At 39.0% G+C, this 28,000-nt stretch overlaps 1 protein-coding gene across 1 annotated transcript; it reads right to left on the bottom strand.

The window, feature by feature from the left end:
• Positions 1-21,359: 21,359 nt before the first annotated feature.
• kcne3.S (potassium channel, voltage gated subfamily E regulatory beta subunit 3 S homeolog) lies at positions 21,360-27,990 on the bottom strand. Its single transcript, NM_001088877.1, is given in 2 exon segments — positions 21,360-22,190; positions 27,838-27,990. A coding segment is annotated over 1 exon segment (300 nt). The 5' UTR covers positions 22,164-22,190; positions 27,838-27,990; the 3' UTR covers positions 21,360-21,863.
• Between the last annotated feature and the right edge of the window lie 10 nt (positions 27,991-28,000).

Genomic DNA, 28,000 nt, shown 5'->3' on the forward strand with positions numbered 1-28,000 from the left:
CCATTCCCCACAGTCCTTATTCCACTGGTTTAAAGATTTACACAGTCTTGTCTGCAGTCAGGCTCCACAGTGCAGGCTACACAGATTATCCTTATTGTTCCAGGGTTGGACTGGCCCAGTCCCGCTCCCCCCGATCTGCCGGCCCCCAAAAGAAAACAACATGTGGGACGTCACAATGGATTTTGCACATGTGTGTGGGGGCCCCGGGAATTTGGAACCCAGTGGGCCCCAGTTGCTCCAGTCCGACCCTGATTGTTGCTAAATATGTGAGAGACAGATATATGTGAGTTATGTATGACAGTTTTGCTTTACTGCACACATCAACTGTCAGTATCAGAGAAGGGTCCGTTATCTGAAATGCTCATTCGCATGGACTGCACTGCTGCTTGTGATCTACATCAGGGGTCCTCAACCTTTTTCACCCCGTGAGCCACATTCAAATGTAAAAAGAGTTGGGGAACAACACAAGCACGAAAAATGTTTTTGGGGTGCAAATTATGAGCTGTGATTGGCCTATGTGGATTGTCAGCCTACAGGAGACTCTGTTTGACAGTACAACTGGTTTTTATACAACCAAAAGTTGCCTCCAGGGGGGTAACTACAGAGGTAGCAGACCCTGCAGCTGCAGGGGGGCCCAGGTGGTATAAGGGGCCCCATGCGGCCCTACTTAATGAGCAATTTCAATATATATTGGTAAAACAGTAAAACCTCTGAGTGTTTTGGGGGCCTAATATAAATTTGCTGTGGGGCCCAGTAACATCTAGTTATGCCACTGGTTGCCTCTAAGCCAGGAATTCAAAAATAATCACCTGCTTTGAGGCCACTGGGAGCAACATCCAAGGGGTCAGAGAGCAACATGTTACTGGTTGGGGATCACTGATCCAAATAAACCCCCCACCTGCATTCAACAAAATTCCATTGGAAAGGGGTTTTTTTTTTCTGTTTTAGTGAAAATCACTCAATTATGCAGAAATAGACAAATGTGTCATTGAAAAAAGTTTCAAAATGAGGTGAAAATGGGATCTTGATCAATTTATCAATTTGCATAATAATAATGCGTCATTCTAGCACTGGCCAGCAGAGGGAGCCACTTGCATGCAATATTGTGTTTTATTATATTTGATGAATTTAGTGCAGGGTGCGGAGCGCTACAGGGCAGGTGGGATTCATTCCTGCCGGGGGGAGATCTTACTCCCAGTTCTCTAACTGAGCTGCACCCACACTCCTGACTCACTTGCACCCAATGATTCTCACATCTGTTTTGTAAATCCTTTATGGACGGCACTTGCACATCACATCGCCTTTGCATCCTAACATGCAACAGAAGAATTCTGGGAAAACCATGTTGCATGTGGGTTAAAAAATATCACTTTGTTAATAGCGTCAGCACAGGTATAGGATCCGTTATTCAGAAACCCGTTATCCAGAAAGATCAGACGTACAGAAATGTGTCTCCGATTTTATCCAAATAATCCAAATGTTTAAAACTGATTTCCTTTTTCTGTGTAATAATAAAACAGTCGCTTGTACTTGATCCCAACTAAGATATAATTATTTCTTATTGGAAATAGAGCCAGCCCGTTTGCGTTTATTTCATGTTTATATGATTTTCAAGTCCGTATTTAAATTAAAAAAAGTGCAACCAAACGATTGGACCATATTTTATTATTTTATTGGGTAAAAACTCAATAAAATTGAACGGAAATCTGAATTGTGCAATTTATTCAGATTTTTTTTCCAGAATCACTGCATTTTTCTGACTTTTTCCCAAAAGGTCTGAATTTTTTGCATTTCTGCCTGAAAAGCCCCAAATAGTTGGATTTTCTGTCTAATTCCAGTACAGGCCACAGAAACTTCCAAATAGGATAGCGACCGCTCCCATTGACTTATATACAACCTCACCAGGTCTGACTTGGAGTATTTGGACTTTTTCCATCCTTGGGGTATAATATATCTCCAAATATTATAGGTTTTTTTTCACAAAAAATTCAGATTATAATAGTTAAAAAAACGAAAATGTTTTGAGATTTTTGGCGTCAGACTTTAATAAATAACCCCCTTAATGTATGAAGATCCAAATTATGGAAATATCTGTTATCCAGAAAGCCACAGGTCCCATATTTGTATGTAAATTAAACACCTCATGTGTCCCACCCGGGGCCTAATCCAACCCCCATTTGAAGAGCCATAGGAACCATCCTGCACCCCAACCTTCATGTGACTCTCACTGCTCGTTAGGAGGAACTTCTACTGATTTCTTTACATTATAAGTATAAATCCTTGGTCTAATTAACAGTAAGATAAGGGATTAAAGGGAAATAAACAAATTGTCTACTAAACGTGATATTTTACTATAGGGGCAACTGGTAATTCTGATTTATCCCTTTGTTGGCTCTGAACATGGAGGGGAGTCTGTTCTGTCTGAATACTTTATAGAGTTTTGTTCCCCTTTAAAACCTATTCAGGGTCAGTTAATAGAGGTGGGGGGAAATCTTAGCCAATGAGAAGCACAAACAGGACAGGCTGAACGGACTCATCCCAGGGAGGGAATAATATTATAGCGCCGGCAGGTAAATAGCAAATAAGCACAAGGGAGTTTCTCCTGCTCTTATTGAAACAATGAGGTGTGAAGTGAGGACTTTGGGTTGGAATAGATTCACTTCCTGCTGTTAAATCAGCCACAGGAGTAGTGTGGCCTGGATCTGACTGCCAGTGAGGGTGGCTTCTGCTTCAAATAATGAATGGGCAAGTCTGATAATATGATATCAATTTATATAGGTAACAGTAACAACACAAGGATTGGCACCATCATGGATAGTGATGTATCTACGGTTGGTTCCTAATAAATTGCTGTGACTAGTGATGAGCAAAATTCTTGGGAATGGAAGGGATCAGTTAAGGGGGATATGATCACTATATATAAATATATAAGGGAGATATGATCACTATATATAAATATATAAGGGGATATGATCACTATATATAAATATATAAGGGAGATATGATCACTATATATAAATATATAAGGGGATATGATCACTATATATAAATATATAAGGGGATATGATCACTATATATAAATATATAAGGGGGTATGATCACTATATATAAATATATAAGGGGATATGATCATTATATATAAATATATAAAGGGATATGATCACTATATATAAATATATAAGGGGATATGATCACTACATATAAATATATAAGGGGGATATGATCACTACATATAAATATATAAGGGAGATATGATCACTATATATAAATATATAAGGGGATATGATCACTATATATAAATATATAAGGGGATATGATCACTATATATAAATATATAAGGGGATATGATCACTATATATAAATATATAAGGGGATATGATCACTATATATAAATATATAAGGGGATATGATCACTATATATAAATATATAAGGGGATATGATCACTATATATAAATATATAAGGGGATATGATCACTATATATAAATATATAAGGGGATATGATCACTATATATAAATATATAAGGGGGATATGATCACTATATATAAATATATAAGGGGGATATGATCACTATATATAAATATATAAGGGGATATTATCACTATATATAAATATATAAGGGGATATGATCACTATATATAAATATATAAGAGGGATATGATCACTATATATAAATATATAAGGGGATATGATCACTATATATAAATATATAAGGGGGATATGATCACTATATATATAAATATATAAGGGGATATGATCACTATATATAATTATATAAGGGGATATGATCACTATATATAATTATATAAGGGGGATATGATCACTATATATATAAATATATAAGGGGATATGATCACTATATATAATTATATAAGGGGATATGATCACTATATATAATTATATAAGGGGGATATGATCACTATATATATAAATATATAAGGGGATATGATCACTATATATAATTATATAAGGGGATATGATCACTATATATAATTATATAAGGGAACGTACACAAGATGACGCGTTGGAGAGAGTAACTAGTGAGGTGGACGAAGATACCGAGAGACGACTGACCTTTATAACCACCTACACCCCTGATAACAAACCGCTGGTGGATGCCATACATTCACATTGGTCCGTTTTGGAGAATGATAGAACCTTACCACCTATATTCAGATGCAAACCACGGATCTCATACAAAAGGGGACGAAATTTACGGGATCTCCTGGTCAAAACTGACCCCACACATTGCTATCAGAGTGTGGAAACAAACACGTGGTTAACGACAGCCAAGAATGGATGTTATAGGTGCCCTTCATGTATCACTTGCAGTCATCTGATAGTAGGATCGTCCTTCAATCATCCACATACAGGGAAGAAGATTGAAATCAAATACAGGCTCACTTGTACATCTAAATTTCTGATTTACTTTATTAAATGCCCCTGCGGACTGTTTTATGTGGGGAAAACGATTACTACCTTACGAGACCGGATGGCTAACCATCGAAGTGCAATACGACAAGCATTGGAGACTGGCAAGGCTGAAACCCCGGTGGCATTACATTTTTTGAAGTATAAACACACCCTAGCGAGTTTTCGATGCATGATTATTGATCATATTCCAAGACCTACGCGAGGTGGTGATCGTGAAAGACTACTTCTGCAAGCTGAATTGAGATGGATCCATAGGTTAAATACGATCAACCCTGGTGGCTTGAATGAGATGGTGTCTTATTCTCCTTTTTATTAGGGGTGTTTACAATATATGAGTGAAGTTTAATTGTTCTACTCCCTTTTATTAGGAGTTCCCAGTTTCTGGGATTGCAGTTTGGTATGAGGGTGGGTAGCTACCATTTAAGATCAAGCAGATAGTGGATATCGGATGACTTTAAGCTATTTTGTCTAGATTTATACATTTCTTTACTAACCCGTTAAAATGGCAACTATAACAGAGCCATACGGGGTGATTAGCAACATAGGATTGTATCCTCTTGTTTTTATTATAGTAATTGTTGTAATTTCACACATAGATATACTTGTGCAACAATTTCCCACATTTAGTGGTTAACTTAGGTCCATTTGGGGGGACTATACCGGACAGAGGGAGGTCATTTATACCAACAAGGATCACTTTCCCCTTTTCGATCTGGCTAGTGGAACAGTGAGGGAGCGTGATTTTCCTCCGATTTAGCTAGGTCTACATACCCTGGGGTGTCTAATATGACCCTAGTTACAATAAATTTTTAGTATTAGTATTATTGATTGAGTTTATACACACTTTAGATATTGAGGAAAGTATAGTTTTGTCAATCTTTTTAATTTGTTTTTGATGGTATTTTGTTTGTTCTTTATTATTCTGTTTGTTTATTATTTTTTGCTTATTTTTAGCAACCATTCTTGATGGGTTGTGATGGGGACACGTCTATACGAGTGATCTTGAATAATTACACAAATGGCCCTGATAGACCTTTCACCTATGAGCGCTACGTGACTTCCTGCCCGATGTTTTGGCACGATGGGAATCGTGAGATCCGTTTGACAGATCGAGGATGTTATTTCTACTACAATACTCATTATGGTGATGACGCGCACACGGATGCAGAGGGATGAATGAACAAGAAATCCTATTGGACACGAGCATGAAACTGACGCACTAATAGTGCGCGCAATGACTCTGTTCATATGTCTGATTAAGGGCTCATTGGGTGATGTAATTCACACCGGGTGATCGGTTTTACACGGGAAGTACAGTGTCGGAGAGTCTCTTTTTTGTTTATAAGGGTTTTCACTGGGGTGATCATGAGGCAGATAACTGACAGGCTTGTCACACGGACACGACGGATGACGCTACACAGCAGCGGTAAACTAGCTCGGACCTAATTTCTAATGTTTAATCTAATCATTAGCGTCTTAGTCTTTTAAAGGATGTGCATTTTAATTGTATTCCATCAATATTTTACTACACTTTTTATGATGGGTATGTTTGATCACTGTTGTATAAACACTTGTCCTCCTTGCAACCTTGTATCGGATGGATATTCCAGTAGATATTGAAACAATTTTAGCTTTTGACACTTTTTATTATGTAGTGTTGAGTTCACTTACTGAATTGATATGTATGTTACAATTGTTGATTGAAGATCTTTGGGGTTTTCTTGGTAGGGGAGTACTCTGTCAGTACTTTTATAGATATACACGTCAGAGTGGGAGGGTTTGTAACAATTTCGCGCCACTGGTGGGGTATTTATAGGCAAATGTTTTAACATTTTGTTACTTTGACAAAGGCTGGTGTGACAGCCGAAACGTTAGTGTAATTTAATAAATTCACCATTTCTTTATAAGTCCTGAGTTGTGCGGCTTCTTTGGAGGAGGATTGATAATTATATAAGGGGATATGATCACTATATATAAATATATAAGGGGATATGATCACTATATATAATTATATAAGGGGGATATGATCACTATATATAAATATATAAGAGGGATATGATGACTATATATAAATATATAAGAGGGATATGATGACTATATATAAATATATAAGGGGGATATGATCACTATATATAAATATATAAGGGGATATGATCACTATATATAATTATATAAGGGGGATATGATCACTATATATAAATATATAAGGGGATATGATCACTATATATAAATATATAAGGGGGATATGATCACTATATATAATTATATAAGGGGGATATGATCACTATATATAAATATATAAGGGGATATGATCACTATATATAAATATATAAGGAGGATATGATCACTATATATATAAATATATAAGGGGATATGATCACTATATCTAAATATATAAGGGGATATGATCACTATATCTAAATATATAAGGGGATATGATCACTATATATATAAATATATAAGGGGATATGATCACTATATATAATTATATAAGGGGGATATGATCACTATATATAAATATATAAGAGGGATATGATGACTATATATAAATATATAAGAGGGATATGATGACTATATATAAATATATAAGGGGGATATGATCACTATATATAAATATATAAGGGGATATGATCACTATATATAATTATATAAGGGGGATATGATCACTATATATAAATATATAAGGGGATATGATCACTATATATAAATATATAAGGGGGATATGATCACTATATATAATTATATAAGGGGGATATGATGACTATATATAAATATATAAGGGGATATGATCACTATATATAAATATATAAGGAGGATATGATCACTATATATATAAATATATAAGGGGATATGATCACTATATCTAAATATATAAGGGGGATATGATCACTATATATAAATATATAAGGGTATATGATCACTATATATAAATATATAAGGGGATATGATGACTATATATAAATATATAAGGGGATATGATGACTATATATAAATATATAAGGGGATATGATCACTATATATAAATATATAAGGGGGATATGATCACTATATATAAATATATAAGAGGGATATGATGACTATATATAAATAGATAAGAGGGATATGATGACTATATATAAATATATAAGGGGGATATGATCACTATATATAAATATATAAGGGGATATGATCACTATATATAATTATATAAGGGGGATATGATCACTATATATAAATATATAAGGGGATATGATCACTATATATAAATATATAAGGGGGATATGATCACTATATATAATTATATAAGGGGGATATGATCACTATATATAAATATATAAGGGGATATGATCACTATATATAAATATATAAGGAGGATATGATCACTATATATATAAATATATAAGGGGATATGATCACTATATCTAAATATATAAGGGGGATATGATCACTATATATAAATATATAAGGGGATATGATCACTATATATAAATATATAAGGGGATATGATCACTATATATAATTATATAAGGGGGATATGATCACTATATATAAATATATAAGGGGATATGATCACTATATATAATTATATAAGGGGATATGATCACTATATATAATTATATAAGGGGGATATGATCACTATATATAAATATATAAGGGGATATGATCACTATATATAAATATACAAGGGAATATGATCACTATATATAAATATATAAGGGGGATATGATCACTATATATAACTATATAAGGGGATATGATTACTATATATAAATATATAAGGGGGATATGATCACTATATATAAATATATAAGGGGGATATGATCACTATATATAAATATATAAGGGGATATGATCACTATATATAAATATATAAGGGAATATGATCACTATATATAAATATATAAGGGGGATATGATCACTATATATAATTATATAAGGGCATATGATCACTATATATAAATATATAAGGGGGATATGATCACTATATATAATTATATAAGGGGGATATGATCACTATATATAATTATATAAGGGGGATATGATCACTATATATAAATATATAAGGGGATATGATCACTATATATAATTATATAAGGGGGATATGATCACTATATATAAATATATAAGGGGATATGATCACTATATATAAATATATAAGGAGGATATGATCACTATATATATAAATATATAAGGGGGATATGATCACTATATCTAAATATATAAGGGGGATATGATCACTATATATAAATATATAAGGGGATATGATCACTATATATAAGGGGATATGATCACTATATATAAATATATAAGGGGGATATGATCACTATATATATATATAAATATATAAGGGGATATGATCACTATATAAATATATAAGGGGATATGATCACTATATATAAGGGGATATGATCACTATATATAAATATATAAGAGGATATGATCACTATATATAAATATATAAGGGGATATGATCACTATATATAAATATATAAGAGGGATATGATCACTATATATAAATATATAAGAGGGATATGATCACTATATATAAATATATAAGGGGGATATGATCACTATATATAAATATATAAGGGGATATGATCACTATATATAAATATATAAGGGGATATGATCACTATATATAAATATATAAGGGGATATGATCACTATATATAAATATATAAGGGGATATGATCACTATATATAAATATATAAGGAGGGACAGTAATGAAATAGAGAAAGTACAGAGAAGAGCGACTAAGCTGATAAAGGGAATGAATGTTACTCTGTTGTGCTGATGGATTTCTCTGCAGGTAGAGGATTGTTAGTAAGAAAGAGGTGGATTAAATAAACATTGTTTCCTTTGAGTTTAATTAAAGACAAGAAGAAGAGCTGTTGGCACGGGGGCATTTAGTTGTTGGACCATTGTGTGGAATTGGCAGTTGGAAGGCAGAGTTGTGCCATTTTCATTTGTTAATCATCGTTACAATCCATTAACATCTGGAGGAATTGATTTAAATCCTGGGGAGGATCATCTTGGATTTGTAACTGATTCTTTACAAGAGTCTTAAAAATCCCAATAAAACGTAAGGGACCCACAATGTGAGGCAACGGGACCTGCACACGAATTTCTGCACATTTGCACCTTCATTATAACAGACATTTCACTATTGATTTCAGCTCTTCTGGTGAATCTCCCACATACCTGTAAAGTAGGAGGGGCTAATAGAGTTTCCCAGCAGCTGATTGGCTAAGAGGAAGGAAACTGTCGCACCTAAGTGGCAGGACAGATGGTTCCAAACTTACCTGCAAAGTCACTGAGCACTTACACCCACCAGTCATTATAGTGTGGGAGTCACTCACTGGCTGTGTAAATCTTGGGAAATATTTGCTGTACATGTGAAACTGCCGGGAATGATTTACTGCAAGTGGCACTTGGGATACCAAGGAAATGTCTGTCTCGTGCCAGGGCTCTCCCTGCCCAATAAAGACATCACAGCAGCTGTGAGTGATGGGATTAGTTTACTTATACAGGGAACTCTGACTATCACTCATGTATTATAAGGGATAATGTACCCCCTACTGTAAATGATAAGGATATTAGAAGTCACTGAGGGGTTGTTCTGTGACCATATAAAGGCACAAGGCTGCAGGCTGAGTTATACAGGGAACTCTGAGTATCACTCATGTATTATAAGGGATAATGTACCCCCTACTGTAAATGATAAGGATATTACAAGTCACTGAGGGGTTGTTCTGTGACCATATAAAGGCACAAGGCTGCAGGCTGAGTTATACAGGGAACTCTGAGTATCACTCATGTATTATAAGGGATAATGTACCCCCTACTGTAAATGATAAGGATATTATAAGTCACTGAGGGGTTGTGTGACCATATAAAGGCACAAGGCTGCAGGCTGAGTTATACAGGGAACTCTGAGTATCACTCATGTATTATAAGGGATAATGTACCCCCTACTGTAAATGATAAGGATATTACAAGTCACTGAGGGGTTGTTCTGTGACCATATAAAGGCACAAGGCTGCAGGCTGAGTTATACAGGGAACTCTGAGTATCACTCATGTATTATAAGGGATAATGTACCCCCTACTGTAAATGATAAGGATATTAGAAGTCACTGAGGGGTTGTTCTGTGACCATATAAAGGCACAAGGCTGCAGGCTGAGTTATACAGGGAACTCTGAGTATCACTCATGTATTATAAGGGATAATGTACCCCCTACTGTAAATGATAAGGATATTACAAGTCACTGAGGGGTTGTTCTGTGACCATATAAAGGCACAAGGCTGCAGGCTGAGTTATACAGGGAACTCTGAGTATCACTCATGTATTATAAGGGATAATGTACCCCCTACTGTAAATGATAAGGATATTAGAAGTCACTGAGGGGTTGTTCTGTGACCATATAAAGGCACAAGGCTGCAGGCTGAGTTATACAGGGAACTCTGAGTATCACTCATGTATTATAAGGAATAATGTACCCCCTACTGTAAATGATAAGGATATTAGAAGTCACTGAGGGGTTGTTCTGTGACCATATAAAGGCACAAGGCTGCAGGCTGAGTTATACAGGGAACTCTGAGTATCACTCATGTATTATAAGGAATAATGTACCCCCTACTGTAAATGATAAGGATATTAGAAGTCACTGAGGGGTTGTTCTGTGACCATATAAAGGCACAAGGCTGCAGGCTGAATTATACAGGGAACTCTGAGTATCACTCATGTATTATAAGGGATAATGTACCCCCTACTGTAAATGATAAGGATATTAGAAGTAACTGAGGGGTTGTTCTGTGACCATATAAAGGCACAAGGCTGCAGGCTGAGTTATACAGGGAACTCTGAGTATCACTCATGTATTATAAGGGATAATGTACCCCCTACTGTAAATGATAAGGATATTAGAAGTCACTGAGGGGTTGTTCTGTGACCATATAAAGGCACAAGGCTGCAGGCTGAGTTATACAGGGAACTCTGAGTATCACTCATGTATTATAAGGGATAATGTACCCCCTACTGTAAATGATAAGGATATTAGAAGTAACTGAGGGGTTGTTCTGTGACCATATAAAGGCACAAGGCTGCAGGCTGAGTTATACAGGGAACTCTGAGTATCACTCATGTATTATAAGGGATAATGTACCCCCTACTGTAAATGATAAGGATATTAGAAGTCACTGAGGGGTTGTTCTGTGACCATATAAAGGCACAAGGCTACAGGCTGAATTATACAGGGAACTCTGAGTATCACTCATGTATTATAAGGTATAATGTACCCCCTACTGTAAATGATAAGGATATTAGAAGTCACTGAGGGGTTGTTCTGTGACCATATAAAGACACAAGGCGGCAGGCTGAGTTATACAGGGAACTCTGAGTATCACTCATGTATTATAAGGGATAATGTACCCCCTACTGTAAATGATAAGGATATTAGAAGTCACTGAGGGGTTGTTCTGTGACCATATAAAGGCACAAGGCTGCAGGCTGAGTTATACAGGGAACTAGAGTATCACTCATGTATTATAAGGGATAATGTACCCCCTACTGTAAATGATAAGGATATTAGAAGTCACTGAGGGGTTGTTCTGTGACCATATAAAGGCACAAGGCTGCAGGCTGAGTTATACAGGGAACTCTGAGTATCACTCATGTATTATAAGGGATAATGTACCCCCTACTGTAAATGATAAGGATATTAGAAGTCACTCAGGGGTTGTTCTGTGGGCAGCCCTATGAAGGCTCTGATTGGCTGGTCAGTAATTGGCAGGGGAAGGCTGATGTCCTTGGTTGGAAGAGTAACAAGACATAACTTACTAAACAGACAATGATAACAACAGCTATTTAAGGGCATATTCCCTGCACAACTTTATAAACATTCATGAGGTCTGAGGCCGGCCGGGCTGCATCATCACATAATTAATTCTCACAATAAAATGAATTAAGTGGCAGTTTAGCTGGTGGAGCAACTCCAGGGGGAGAACCAGGCAAAACCTACTTCACATGTCACATCCAGTAGGGGAGAAGTGTAGGTACTTAGAGCTGAGGTGGAGCTTAGGGAGGAGTTGCTGTCCTTGGTAATACTGGAGGCAGGAGTTGATTGGGTGACCCTATGTTAGTTCCAGGGGGAGGTTTCCCCAAGAAATCTCATGTTCCTCACTAAGGGTGCTGAGCAGAAAGTTAAGGGTGAAGAAGTTTCCTTCTGAGAGGGAACCATATCTACTTAAAGTTCAACAGCTGGTTCAGGAATTGCCGATTGAATGATAAGTCTGCTAAATAAAGCACCTCAATATCAGACAGCTAATGGAATGGTACAGATATAGGTAAATACTGGGTTATCAGTCATAGTTCCAGGAATAGCTTGGAGAGTAAATAAGTGATCTAGTAGAGTGAATGGCCATTCTCCTCAATTTTCACCCCAACTGACCTTCATCCGAGCTCCATTGTCACTGCTTCAAGCGCCCCCCCCCCCCCCCCGAGGGGCAGTCCCACATTTTGGGAATTACCACCATACAGATCTAGAGTCTCATTACTTTCAAGCGGCCTCTTCAGGGCCACTTTTTTCAGAGCTTCTGTTAGCTCATAATAAGATTTCAAATATAGAAACACATTCCTGGACCTGGTGCTTATCACTAGTGTAAACAATATATTGGGGGATCAAATAAGAGTTCGCCTCCAAATGTCATCACAACTGACCTTCTAGCTGGGCTTTTAGGGCTCGATATTGGGTCCACTTTTATTTAACTTGTTCTAAGTAATGTATCAGTGTTTGCAGATGAGACAAAACTATCAGCCCAATTAATTCCATCCAGGATGTGGCACTTGCAACAGGATCTTGACTAACTGGCAATCTGGGCAGCTAAGTGGCAAATGAGATTCAATGTTGATAAATGTAAAGTCCTGCACCTGGGATGTAACAATATCCACTTATACCCTTAATGGGACTGCACTAGGCAAATCCATAATGGAGACGGAGCTTGGAGTCCTTGTAGATAATAAACTTGTCTGTAGCAAGTAATGCCAGTCAGCAGCATCAAGGGCAAATAAGGTCTTGACTTGTATTAAATGGGGCAGAGAGTCACGGGAGGAGGGGGTCCCACTGTATAGAGCACTGGTAAGGCCCCATCTAGAATATGCCCTACAGTTTTGGTCTCCATCACTCAAACAGGACATTATTGTATTAGAGAGGGGACAGAGAAGGGCAACTAAGCTGGTAAAGGGAAAATCTTAGCTATGAGGAAAGACTGGCCAAATTGGGGATGTTCACACTGGAGAAGAGGCGCTTAAGGGGAGATATGATAACTATGTATAAATATATAAGGGGATCATATAATAATCTCTCTAATGATTTATTTACCAGTAGCTCTTTCCAGCTGACACAAGGTCACCCATTCCGATTAGAAGAAAAGAGGTTCCGCCTAAATATTGGGAAGGGTCGGATGCTTTATTCACCAGTAGCTCCTCCCAGCAGACAGGAGGGAGCCAATGAGATTAGAGGAGGGAAAGGGGTGTTACAGGGAGAGCTGGGAAGTGAATCAGGGGTACAGGCTGATACATTAGATAGGTACAAGGAAGGGTCGGATGCTTTATTCACCAGTAGCTCCTCTCAGCAGACAGGAGGGAGCCAATGAGATTAGAGGAGGGAAAGGGGTGTTACAGGGAGAGCTGGGAAGTGAATCAGTGGTACAGGCTGATACATTAGATAGGTACAAGGAAGGGTCGGATGCTTTATTCACCAGTAGCTCCTCCCAGCAGACAGGAGGGAGCCAATGAGATTAGTGGAGGGAAAGGGGTGTTACAGGGAGAGCTGGGAAGTGAATCAGTGGTACAGGCTGATACATTAGATAGGTACAAGGAAGGGTCGGATGCGTTATTCACCAGTAGCTCCTCCCAGCAGACAGGAGGGAGCCAATGAGATTAGAGGAGGGAAAGGGGTGTTACAGGGAGAGCTGGGAAGTGAATCAGGGGTACAGGCTGATACATTAGATAGGTACAAGGAAGGGTCGGATGCGTTATTCACCAGTAGCTCCTCCCAGCAGACAGGAGGGAGCCAATGAGATTAGAGGAGGGAAAGGGGTGTTACAGGGAGAGCTGGGAAGTGAATCAGGGGTACAGGCTGATACATTAGATAGGTATAAGAAGGGGTTGGATGGTGTTTAGCAAGTGAGGGAATACAGGGATATGGGAAATAGCTCATAGTACAAGTTGATCCAGGGACTGGTCCCATTGCCATTTTGGAGTCAGGAAGGAATTTTTTCCCCTCTGAGGCAAATTGGAGAGGCTTCAAATGGGTATTTTTGCCTTCAACTGGCAGTTAGGCAGGTTATATATAGACTTAAGGTTGAACTTGATGGATGTGTGTCTTTTTTCAACCTGACTTACTATGTTACTATGTTACAAATAAGCAGATGTTACCACTGAACGTTACCCCGCTCCATGTGCCGCAGTTGTTCTCCATTGTTCTGGAGCCAGTGCTTTAAGGATTTGGATTTGGTTGAAATGTTTAAGATTCTGCCAAACATGAATCCCTCAAAAATGCTTGGGATTTGGCCACATCCCAAAATAAAATCTTCAATAAAACACTAAGAGGGAGACTTTACTGTTCCTTTAAAAGTGTTTGTGATGCATTTGGTTCCCATGTAAATGAGGCACAATGTAGGTGAGGGGTAAGTGCCCATTGCACAACAGGACTTGTGGCTCTTATCAGACATTTGTCCCTCATTCAGTTGATCCGTCACCAGGGAGAGGGTAAATATCATGCCCAGCACTCAGACACTCCCAAATTACCCAATTACCCATGATGCTCTTGGGAATTCCAGGCAGAAGGTGAAGGTAACAATGAGCCACCGGCATTCCAGCACCAGAGCCACGACTCTCCGACGGTTGGGCTTATTGCTTAAGTGCTTGAGTTGTGTAATTTCTCCGCTTCCACATTAAACATTAATCACAGTGTGAAAAATAAATAAATACAGTGTTGGGTTTGTACTGAATCCCCTGCGCTTCCTGGCAAAGGCCGGCGTCATTGGCTCATACTTGCCAACTCATTAACTTCACCAGCCCGTGAAATATGTGAACAAGAATAAAAGAGCCTGAGCTGAAGAGCAAACACTCAAGGTTTCAACATTTACCTGTAATGAGCTCAGGGAACCCAATAAAATGCCCCCTGAACAGCATTGTGGGAAAAAAACCCTCCACCAGCTGCTTTGGGGGTCTCTGCACCAGGCTCATAGCAATACTGATAGTGACTGATAGTGGTCTCACAGCCTATCCCTTGTTTGTAGCTGGCAAACTGCAACATTTATCACTGTGCCCCTTAAATCAATTTATATAATCCAAGATTTCGGGGGGCTCATATTTAACGCAGCTGCCCCCCTCTGTCTCTCACATACACGGCCTCATGTACACTTGTAATAAATGTGCAACTGCCTGCACTCTCATAGTAACACTCATTTCATTTTACTAATAATAGTTTACTTATAATAATTAGTGATGCTCATGCAAAGGGCCCCCATTAGAAATCACGGGGCCCCGTACAACAAAATTCTCAACAAACTGGTGTTTAGCTGAACCAAACTCATGGCTTCAGGAATTAAACTTCGGCTCCTTTCGCGGCTTCTGGTCTTTTTGTGGCTTTGGGTCTTCAACTTCTGCTTCTTTCGTGGCTTTGGGTCTTTTTGGGACTTCAACTTTGGCTTCCTTCATGGCTTCGGGTCTTTTTGCAGCTTTGGGACTTCAACTTCAGCTCTTTTTGTGGCTTTTAGGTCTTTTTGGGACTTCAACTTTGGCTTCCTTCGTGGCTTCGGGTCTTTTTGCAGCTTTGGGACTTCAACTTCAGCTCTTTTTGTGGCTTCGGGTCTTTTTGCAGCTTTGGGACTTCAACTTCAGCTCTTTTTGTGGCTTTGGGTCTTTTTGGGACTTCAACTTTGGCTTCCTTCGTGGCTTCGGGTCTTTTTGCGGCTTCGGGACTTCAACTTCGCCTCCTTTCGTGGCTTTGGATCTTTTCAGGCCTTCGGGACTTCAACTTTGGCTTCTTTTGTGGCTTCGGGTCTTTTTGCGGCTTCGGGTCTTCAACTTCAGCTCTTTTTGTGGCTTTGGGTTTTTTAGGACTTCGGCTGCCCGGCTCGGCTATTTCCAAAAGTGCAGCACAGCTGGGCCCCCCTTTGCTGTCTGACATGCAGCTCTCAAAGTATCTGTACAGATTGCAGTGGGTGCAAGACAACACTATGGGGTGCAGCCGTGGCCTGCGCCCACTTCCACTCCCTAAATTGTACAAGTGAATGTGGGTATAGGATAAGAAGGGGGACACCTACGTGCTATCCACGTTCTACCCCATTTATATACAGAATATTCAATCACTAGGGATGCACTGAATCCATTATTTTGGATTCGGCTGAACCCCCGAATCCTTTGAAAAAGATTCAGCCAAATACCAAACCGAATCCTAATTTGCATATGCAAATTAGGGGTGGGAAGGGGAAAACATTTTTTACTTCCTTGTTTTGTGACAAAAAGTCACGTGATTTCCCTCCCCATGTATAATTTGCATATGCAAATTCAGATTTTGTTCGGCCGGGGAGAAAGATTCGTCCGAATCCTGCTGAAAAAGGCTGGATTTCCTGGATTTGGTGCATCCCTACCAATCACAGCGATGTATTGACAGGAGTGACCTCAGGCCTCTGCTCTCCGAAGAGGTGGATTTCTGGCGCTTGTCTGCTCCACCTTCCCCTGTACCTACTGATGGAGAAAACTGGATTATTCACTAATGGAAATGGATATAGTCATATGTACTCAGAGGAATGGAGAAACAACACAATATAAAGGGTTATTATGTTTAGAATGTAGTGATGGAATGTTCGGTTAGGATTTTTAGAGGGGGATTTGGGGTGGAATGAGTTTAAAGATTCTGGGGTTTACTTGATTGGTGGATTGAGTTAGAGTTTGGTTGACTATGAAGCTGAACTAATTGATTTGAGGTGGCCATAGATGCACTGATATTATCCTACGAAAGATCTTTCCTACAATAATGGGTTATAAGGACCGTTATCTCTTTCACAAAGTTCATTTATGATTCCCCTAAAGGAACTTACTTGATATAAAAGAGACGGGTTGGCTGACAAAGGCTTTTTGAGATCTAATCTCCCACTCCTATTAGAGTTTTTAACAGTAATTGGACAATATGGTTTATTAAATTAATTTACAGACAATATGGTTAATCAATTTTCATTGAAAGATTACGGCTTTTTGATTAAGTTTGATATGTTAATTTCTTTTTTGATTTAATTTGTACATGAATTCAGTTATTTATAAAATTCGGCACTAATTTATGAGATTTAGATAAATGATTGTAATAAATTAAATTCATTTTTTGGATTCATTTGGCAGTTCATAATAATAAAATGTAATGATTTTTTTGCGGTATTTGAGATTCTTTTTCATAAATTTAATTTTGTCTATCTTTATCTCACGCACCGCTGGTGATTTGCCGGATAATGTGAATGTCATTAATGCGGTTGAGTGCACAGTCCTTTAAATATTTGTATACAATAATGGCGCATGTATGGTGGGAGACAAGGTGACCAAAGTCAGTAAAAAGCCTGGGATATCGGTCATCTAGTAGATCGGGTACCTTTGAAGGCTCCGGAACATCTTAATTTTAATGCTGAATCATCAGATAGAGCTAAAGAATTATTTTTGTTTTTACCTGCACATCTGACCATTTAGCTCTTAAAGGAAAGCTATACTCCCAAAATGAATATTTAAGCAACAGATAGTTTATATCATATTAAGTGGCATATGAAAGAATCTTACCAAACTGGTATATATTTTTAAGTAATTATTGCCCTTTTACATCTTTTGCCTTGAACCACCATTTCATGGTCTGTGTGCTGCCTCAGAGGTCACCTGACCAGAAATACTGCAGCTCTAACTGTAACAGGAAGAGATCACCTGACCAGAAATACTGCAGCTCTAACTGTAACAGGAAGAGATCACCTGACCAGAAATACTGCAGCTCTAACTGTAACAGGAAGAGATCACCTGACCAGAAATACTGCAGCTCTAACTGTAACAGGAAGAGATCACCTGACCAGAAATACTGCAGCTCTAACTATAACAGGAAGAGATCACCTGACCAGAAATACTGCAGCTCTAACTGTAACAGGAAGAGATCATCTGACCAGAAATACTGCAGCTCTAACTGTAACAGGAAGAGATCACCCGACCAGAAATACTGCAGCTCTAACTATAACAGGAAGAGATCACCTGACCAGAAATACTTCTGCACTAACTGTAACAGGAAGAGACCACCTGACCAGAAATACTGCAGCTCTAACTGTAACAGGAAAAGGTCACCTGACCAGAAATACTGCAGCTCTAACTGTAACAGGAAGAGATCACCTGACCAGAAATACTGCAGCTCTAACTGTAACAGGAAGAGGTCACCTGACCAGAAATACTGCAGCTCTAACTGTAACAGGAAGAAGTGAGGAAGCAAAAGACATAACTCTGTCTGTTAAATGGCTCATGCGATGTAACGTTTGTTTGTTATGTTTGTGTGCACCGTGAATTGTAGGATCCCAGGGGCGGCCCTTATTCTTTAAAATGGCAATTTTCTATTTATGATTACCCAATGGCACATACTACTAGAAAAGTATATTATTATGAAAATGGTTCATTTACATGAAGCAGGATTTTATGCAATGTCTTTTTATAGTGACCTACATTGTTTTGGGGGGTATAGTTTTCCTTTAACGTTAGTAGAGTGGAGGAAGATCTTTCATACGATCAAATGGTCATGAGAAAGATCATATTTGTAGCATGTATGGCCACCCTTAGAAGTTGCAGTGACTCTAGAGTTGAAGCACATCTTGACTTTTCACCACCATCATCATCATCATATTCAACAACATTTACTTATAAAGAAATTTAGACAGAAGTTCCATTATACTTGTGTATTAAATTAATAGAGAAGGTGACTGAATTTTCGTGTTTCTCCGCCGGCGAAAAAAATTGCGATATTGCTGCGAAAATTCACCTGCGAATATTCACCGGCGTCAAATTCTGACCCTGTCAACAATTGACTAATCTGCATTGGAATGGTCAATGTCGTTAGAATTGTCGCCAGCGTCGAAAACATTTTGACGCCGGCGGGAGAGATTCCCCATCACTAGACAGAAAAAGACAGGAGGGTTAGAGTGTTGGAAGTAATTGATGCTGTTGAGGGACATCAGCACTGACCATGTTTATCAATGAGGTGGGAGTGTGTGTGTTGGTGAGGGTCTACTTGGGGCAGGTATAAAGGTCGGTAGAAAACATAACATAACGCTGTGAATAGTTTCCTTTTTTAGCAGATCTGTCCCGTCTGTATAACAACTAAACAATCCGACCCCATCTGGAACCAATGTCTTGACTTCAACTGTAAATATTTCTCTGGGTCCCAGGCACAAAGAAATGAAGAAAGTCTGTGGATTTTGTTATAAATAGAAATGTAACGAGTCCTGGAATGTTCAAAATATGTTGTGTTTAATTAAAAACCTGGAATTTTAAAGAGTCTCGTGCCGTTCTGCTTCCCCCAAACTCTTCCCTCCTCACAATCTCTCTCTGCTCTTCCATAAGCCGCAAAACTCTGGATTTCTTGCACTTTAGGGACATTTCTTGTACGGCCCAATGTTCTGCTCTCAGACGTCTCCTAAACCTGCACTTTTACAACTTCCATTGGAACTGATGCCAAGAAAGGAATCCAGAACTTTCAAAAACCCTTTATATCCTTTCCCCTATAGTTCAATTGTCCCCTGAACTGATCTACTTATAAACAAGGCTTATAAGAAATTACTATAACCCCCCTAAATTATCCTTCCAGACCCCCCTCTCTCTTCTCCAGTGTAACCAATTCCAACTTGTCTTTCCCCATAACTGATCCCTTCCATTCCCTTTATCAGCTTAATTCCCCTTATATATTTATATATAATGATCATATCCCCTTATATATTTATATATAGTGATCATATCCCCCTTATATATTTATATATAGTGATCATATCCCCTTATATATTTATATATAGTGATCATATCCCCTTATATATTTATATATAGTGATCATATCCCCTTATATATTTATATACAGTGATCATATCCCCCTTATATATTTATATATAGTGATCATATCCCCTTATATATTTATATATAGTGATCATATCCCCCTTATATATTTATATATAGTGATCATATCCCCTTATATATTTATATATAGTGATCATATCCCCCTTATATATTTATATATAGTGATCATATCCCCTTATATATTTATATATAGTGATCATATCCCCTTATATATTTATATATAGTCATCATATCCCCCTTATATATTTATATATAGTGATCATATCCCCCTTATATATTTATATATAGTGATCATATCCCCCTTGTATATTTATATATAGTGATCATATCCCCTTATATATTTATATATAGTGATCATATCCCCTCATATATTTATATATAGTGATCATATCCCCCTTATATATTTATATATAGTGATCATATCCCCTTATATATTTATATATAGTGATCATATCCCCCTTATATATTTATATATAGTGATCATATCCCCCTTGTATATTTATATATAGTGATCATATCCCCTTATATATTTATATATAGTGATCATATCCCCTCATATATTTATATATAGTGATCATATCCCCCTTATATATTTATATATAGTGATCATATCCCCTTATATATTTATATATAGTGATCATATCCCCCTTATATATTTATATATAGTGATCATATCCCCTTATATATTTATATATAGTGATCATATCCCCTTATATATTTATATATTCCATTCCCTTTATCAGCTTAGTTGCTCTTACCAGTGATTTGCAATGAAGATAAAATGACACTTAACATGACAACAACCACATTTTTTATATTTATTCTTTAAAATCAAGTTAGAAAAACCTGCTCTTCTTTATACCATGTGATCAGTGTAGATTGATATCCTGGGGGCGCAGTATTGTCCAGTAAATATAAGTCTCTGCTTCTTTCCCAGTGTAATATCCTATAAAGACGAGGTCGGTCCTGCTCTCTTCTATACACAGATAATATTACTACTAACCCTACTGAGTTCATTTGGTCTGAATGGTTGAAACTCTCTAATGTCTCTGGGAGTCTTCGCTCGCTGGTGTACAAAGGGTTAAATCTGCACTTCACTAATGGCCTTTCATATTATTCTCCAATGTTATTTTCTGTTATTTGATTCTAAGTTCTTACCAAGGTGTGAGGAACACAAGAACCAAATCGGTGGCCCCTTTTCTGATTCCGCCGGCCACATCGCTGTTTGTTGTACAGACTGACCGGCCAGTGACTCCTTTGTACCAATACTTTTGGGGCCCATTAGACCCCTGGGGCCTCGTCCAACGCTCATATCACAGAAATGCGGTTGTTTTTTATGTAAACGTGATACGGGTCACTGCGCTTGTCCACTTTCTTAGACCTGGTGTAGCCCAGTATCAAACTCCCCACGGTGGCCGCAAAGAGAAACAGAACAAAGAGGATGAATATATAGGCGTTGTCGTGTCGGTGCTCCTTATTCGCTTTGGCGTCCGTGTGGTTCCCTTGTGGGTCCGGCTGGCACGGCAAACTGTTCAGCGTCTTGTTTATGGCCAGCAGCACATTGTGCAGGTTCTCCAGCAGCTTTTCCATTGGTCGGGCCGTCTCCATGGTTTGACGGTGGAACTACAATCCCACCTACAAGCAATAGAAAAGTGAATAGTGAAACTAAGCGCCACCATCAATTGTATTATAAATGTGCGTGTGGCTTTAAGTGACTCAATAAATGCGGCTGTTGCAAAGGTGCCAATGTTGCGCCCGTAGAATAAACTCTTTTTTTAAAAACATTTATGTTCAACGACAGAGCAGAAAAGTTGCCTCATTTTTTTATTCTTCATTATAGAAACACAGAGGGGCAGATTTACATAGGGTCGAATATCGAGGGTTAATTAACCCTCGATATTCGACGGCCGAATTGAAATCCTTCGACTTCGAATATCAAAGTCGAAGGATTTAGCGATATTCCTACGATCGAACGATCGAAGGAATATTCGTTCGATCGAACGATTAAATCCTTCGAATCAAACGATTCGAAGGATTTTAATCCATTGATCGAAGGATTTTCCTTCGATCAGAAAATTGTTAGGAAGCCTATGGGGACCTTCCTAACATTGGCCTCGGTAGGTTTTAGGTGGCGAACTAGGGGGTCGAACAATTTTTTAAAGAGACAGTACTTCGACTATCGAATGGTCGAATAGTCGAACGATTTTTAGTTCGACTATTCGAAGTCGTAGTTGTAGTAGTCGAAGGTCGAAGTAGCCAATTCGATGGTCGAAGTAGCCATATTCGACCATTCGAAATTCGAAGTATTTTTTCTTCAATTCCTTCACTCAAGCTAAGTAAATGGGCCTCAGAGTGTTTGGTGTTTTCTGTTCGCTATTCTCTCCAAAAAAAAAACTAGTGTTTATTCCTGAGTAAACAAAACAGAAAAATACCTTCAATTTCACCCATTCTTGAGAAGAAGTGGTGTTTCTCAGGGGTCCCCAACTGCCGGGCCGTGGCCCACAATCGGGCTGCGGGCAGTCCTTTAGTGGGCCACCGAACAATTAATGCGGGGCACTGAATCGAACGCCGACCCCCTTCCCCCGGTCCTTGCAAAAATAATTTGGCTCTTCTTTGGTCCCTGGGCCAAAAAATGTTGGGGACCCCTGGTGTATCTCACCCCTATGATCATGCCTCGAGGGTGCATTGGAGGAATAGAAGTGACAGTTAGAGAGGGCAGTCGGCTCCTGAAAGCAGGAAGCTACAGAAACAATATAGCAGACATTATATCAATGTGCAAATCTCAACATTAGAGATGGGCGAATTTCTCCCGTTTCACTTTGCAGAAAAATTCATGAATTGCAAAACGGCAAAAGAAAATTTGACGCCCGCATCAATTTTGACACCATTGTTAAAGTGAATGGGAAGCCGAATAGTGTTGACGCGTGGTGTTTTTGACGCACGCAACTTTTTGGACATGCATCCAAATAATAAATAACCGTCAAATTTTCATTGGAGTTTCGCAAATTTATTCGCCGGCGGTGAAACGTGGGAATTCGCATCAGGTGAATTTATTCGCCAATCACTGCTCAACATCTTTTGTTTTATTTTTCAGGCTTGTTCCATCTGATACATCCGTCAGCCTTACTGGACTTATATTGTAAGTCACGACATGAGCAAAGAACTAGAGGTTCCTACTGAAGTGTAAGCGACAAACCCAGACTAGGACTGTATTTCTCCAGAGGAGGGGTTTTCATTTTAAAGGGATCCTGTCATGGGAAAACATGTTTTTTTCAAAACACATCAGTTAATAGTGTTACTCCAGCAGAATTCTGCACTGAAATCCATTTCTCAAAAGAGCAAACAGATTTTTTTATATTCAATTTTGAAATCTGACATGGGGCTAGACATTTTGTCAATTTCCCAGCTGCCCCAAGTCATGTGACTTGTGCCTGCACTTTAGGAGAGAAATACTTTCTGGCAGGCTGCTGTTTTTCCTTCTCAATGTAACTAAATGTGTCTCAGTGAGACATGGGTTTTACTATTGAGTATTGTTCTTAGATCTACCAGGCACCTGTTATCTTGTGTTAGGGAGCTGCTATCTGGTTACCTTCCCATTGTTCTGTTGTTAGGCTGCTGGGGGGGGAAGGGAGGGGGGTGATATCAGTCCAACTTGCAGTACAGCAGTAAAGAGTGATTGAAGTTTATCAGAGCACAAGTCACATGACTTGGGACAGCTGGGAAATTGACAATATGTCTAGCCCCATGTCAGATTTCAAAATGGAATATAAAAAAATCTGTTTGCTCTTTTGAGAAATGGATTTCAGTGCAGAATTCTGCTGGAGCAGCACTATTAACTGATTCATTTTGATTTTTTTTTTCCCATGACAGTATCCCTTTAAGCTCCACTTGAAGGTCCAACCTTTGGTCAAGCCTCAAAGATGGAGCCATTTGCTTAGCTCATGAAATAATTACAGATATATATATATATATATATCAATGTATCCATCATTCATTCACAGTTCCAGTAATATCCAGGGCACCAATCAACTGCCAGTTTTTAGTGGTCACCTGTAGCGATGAGCAGATTTATTCGGAAGCCTGGATTTGCGGCTAAATTCCAAACTTCATGACCTGAATATTTTTTTTTTGCGAAACTGCTGCAAAAATTCCCTGCGGAAAACTATGCCGCGAGCTGAAAGTCAGTGCTACAAAGTTGTCGGCAAGACAAAAAAGTCACTGTAAGAAAAAAACGCTCCATTTGGACAAAAAAGTCGCCAAGACAAAATTGTAGCTGAGATGAAAAAGTCGCCATAAGAAAAGCTAAACTGCCAGCAAATGTCTCCGCCCTACAGGCTGAATAATAAATTCCCTCGGCATCAGCCTTGTGTTTAATTCATTGGAGAATAAAAGCAATTAAACCAAATCTCCGTCGTTATCTTTATTAGGAGAAATAAATTCGATAAAACAAAGGATTCATTAGTCGCTCCCCCTGGTGCCTCGATGGAGACGCAGCGGAACTTGGAAAGTCCACACAGAACTGACGGAACCTCGGGGAAACGCAGAACAATATGAATTGTTTCAACAAGTTTGTACAAAGACGTGTCGCTGAATATCTGGATGAGAAATAAATAATTGTGTTTATCCCCCGTATCTGCCCCATGTCCATAGAGGGGCCTCCAGCTGTTTATTCCTTCACTACAAGGGGCCCCCCAACTCTATCTCTGCACCTCGTATCGACCAGGGACTCTACTATAGGAAACCTCTCAGCTTTGACTCACAAAGAATGCTGGGAAATTCCATTTTACATCATTTAGAGGCAATTTCAGTAAATATTTCTGCACTTGCCTTAAATTCACTGGCAATTCCCTCTCATTTCAACTGATTGAGAACCTGAGAGAAAGGAAATACTGACAGAGGCTTGAAAATATCCCTCAGGGACTGCTGGAAATCTGTCTGTCTATGTCTCCTGCGTGTGGAACTGTATATAGTGATACTGTGTAACACCCATAATAAGTGATTCATTGGTGGGGAGGAAAGGAGATCTCACCATCAGCATAGGAAGGGGTTCTTTACTGTAAGGACAGTCAGGTTATGGGATTCCCTACCAAGAGAGGGGAATGAGTGATTCATTGGTGGGGAGGAAAGGAGATCTTACCATCAGCATAGGAAGGGGTTCTTTACTGTAAGGACAGTCAGGTTATGGGATTCCCTACCAAGAGAGAGGGAATGAGTGAACTGTAGTGTAGATGTGGAACAGATCCAAGGCGGCAGTCAAACTGCAAAAAATCCGTTTATTGGGGAGTGTACAACATGTTTCGGGACAAGCCCTTTATCAAGTGTATAGGAACAAACAAAACATCCAACCAAGGGAATGAGTGATTCATTGGTGGGGAGGAAAGGAGATTTCACCATCAGCATAGTAAGGGGTTCTTTACTGTAAGGGCAGTCAGGTTATGGGATTCCCTACCAAGAGAGAGGGAATGAGTGATTCATTGGTGGGGAGGAAAGGAGATCTCACCATCAGGTTATTGGGGATAGTCCATTTCTATCGGAGACAGTTATAAATGTGGTTTCCCTATAGAGGCAGAACTGGTTTATTTTCCTTCCAATAAAACATTTAGTAGAGAAGTGAAGTGAAGGGATGAAATGTTCATGTGATGCTTCTGATACTTTATATAATGTGTTTGTAGCAAAGTTACTTCCTGGTGTTTAGCAGCTGTCACACTGGGGAGATGTTAGTGTGAGTGAGTGTGAGTGAGTGAGAATGAGTGAGAGAGAGTCAGTGTGTGAGTGAGGGTGAGTGAGAGTGAGTGTGAATGAGTGCAAGTGAGTGAGAGGGTGAGAGAGTGTGAGTGAGTGCAAGTGAATGAGAGGGTGAGGGTAAGTGAGAGAGTGAGTGTGTGAGTAAGAGGGTGAGTGAGTGTGTGTGAGAGAGTGAGTCAGTGTGTGAGTGAGAGAGTGTGAGTAAGTGAGAGTGAGTGAGAGTGTGAGTGAGGGTGTGACTGAGAGTGAGTGAGTGTGAGAGTCAGTGTGTGAGTGAGAGGGTGAGTGTGAGTTAGTGCAAGTGAGTGAGAGGATGAGTTTGTGAGAGAGTTAGTGTGAGTAAGAAAGAGAGTGTGAGTGTGTGAGAGAGTGTGAGTAAGTGTGAGTGAGAGTGTGTGGGAGGGAGTGATGCCCTAAGTACAGGGAGGTACCAGTAATTTCTGGGGGGTGGGCAGGACTGTACTAAGAGAGAGGCAGGAGGGGGGGTACAAGTAACAAATAACTGCCCTTTATTTCTCAGTTGTGACAGTTTAATTCCCAGTACAACCCAATTCCTGCTAGTGCCCCCCCAGTGCAGCTCTCGCCCCCAGAACAAAAACCAACCCCCCCATGTTATTGAGTGAATGAGTGGGGGGGGGGCATGTTCCCATTATATATAAATAAACAGTGGGGAAATAATAAGCAACTGTGTCCTTCACATATTTCATAATCAGTGCGGGGGGGGGGTGCAGAGTGTTTGGCAGAGAAGCTGACCTTCTAATTTCTACCCCCCCCCCATGCCGCTTGTTTTATCCACAGAGACAAATAGACCAGAAACATTGGGAAATATCGACTGTCTGAGTCTGTCCCATTAATTCAGATATTGACCCAAATATTGATCAGAAAACTCATCCCCAATATTCATCCCCCAACATTCAGGTTCTGCCTCTCTGGTTGTTAAGGACAGTCACCCCGGCAACCAAAACCCTCGCATTCATTTCTAGGCTGTTTAACCTTCGCAGCCATTAAACTTAGACACTGGGAATAGGAGAGAAACTCACAAAAGAGTTAATTTAAAGGGACCTTTTCAATTAGTCTGACACGGGCTCTGGTGGCGGCAGTGTTACAGGATCACTAATATTATTCCATTCAGAGGAGACACTATTCCACATGAACAGACACATTTAAATGAATTCTCTTTGTTTCTTTGGAATTTCAGCACATTTTCACCTTTAAATATTCATCTTCATTATTCAGGGTTAAACGTTAAAGGGCAAGTATGACAGCTGATGAGTGTGAGGGAGATGCAGTTGCACAACAGTGTTAGTAGCTTTGTCACCTGCAATGTTGTGCAATGGGACAGCATTATGATTGACAGCAGACCATGGAACAGCAGAGCTGACACTCTACTCTGTGTAAAGTTTCTATATGAATATTTATAGACAGAGAAAGAAAACAGCAGCATGAAAGCAATGTATTATGTTACAGGTATAACCGTATCTATAGATTTATATACTGCAATTATCTGTTAACCCTTTCTTCTCCACGCTCTTCTTACCTCTGGGGCTGCAGGAATCCCACTCTCCAATCAAACTGAATTCAGAAGGTAAAATTGTGCTGCTGAGCTGCAGGTAAGAACTTCTCTTCCTCCTTGTGATGTTGGGATCTCTACTCAGTGGCTGTCAGTCTCTCAGATGACAGTTAGTGTGCGGGGCAGACTC

The sequence above is a fragment of the Xenopus laevis genome, chromosome 2S, assembly GCF_017654675.1.
Source record: "Xenopus laevis strain J_2021 chromosome 2S, Xenopus_laevis_v10.1, whole genome shotgun sequence".
Lineage (NCBI taxonomy): Eukaryota > Metazoa > Chordata > Amphibia > Anura > Pipidae > Xenopus > Xenopus laevis.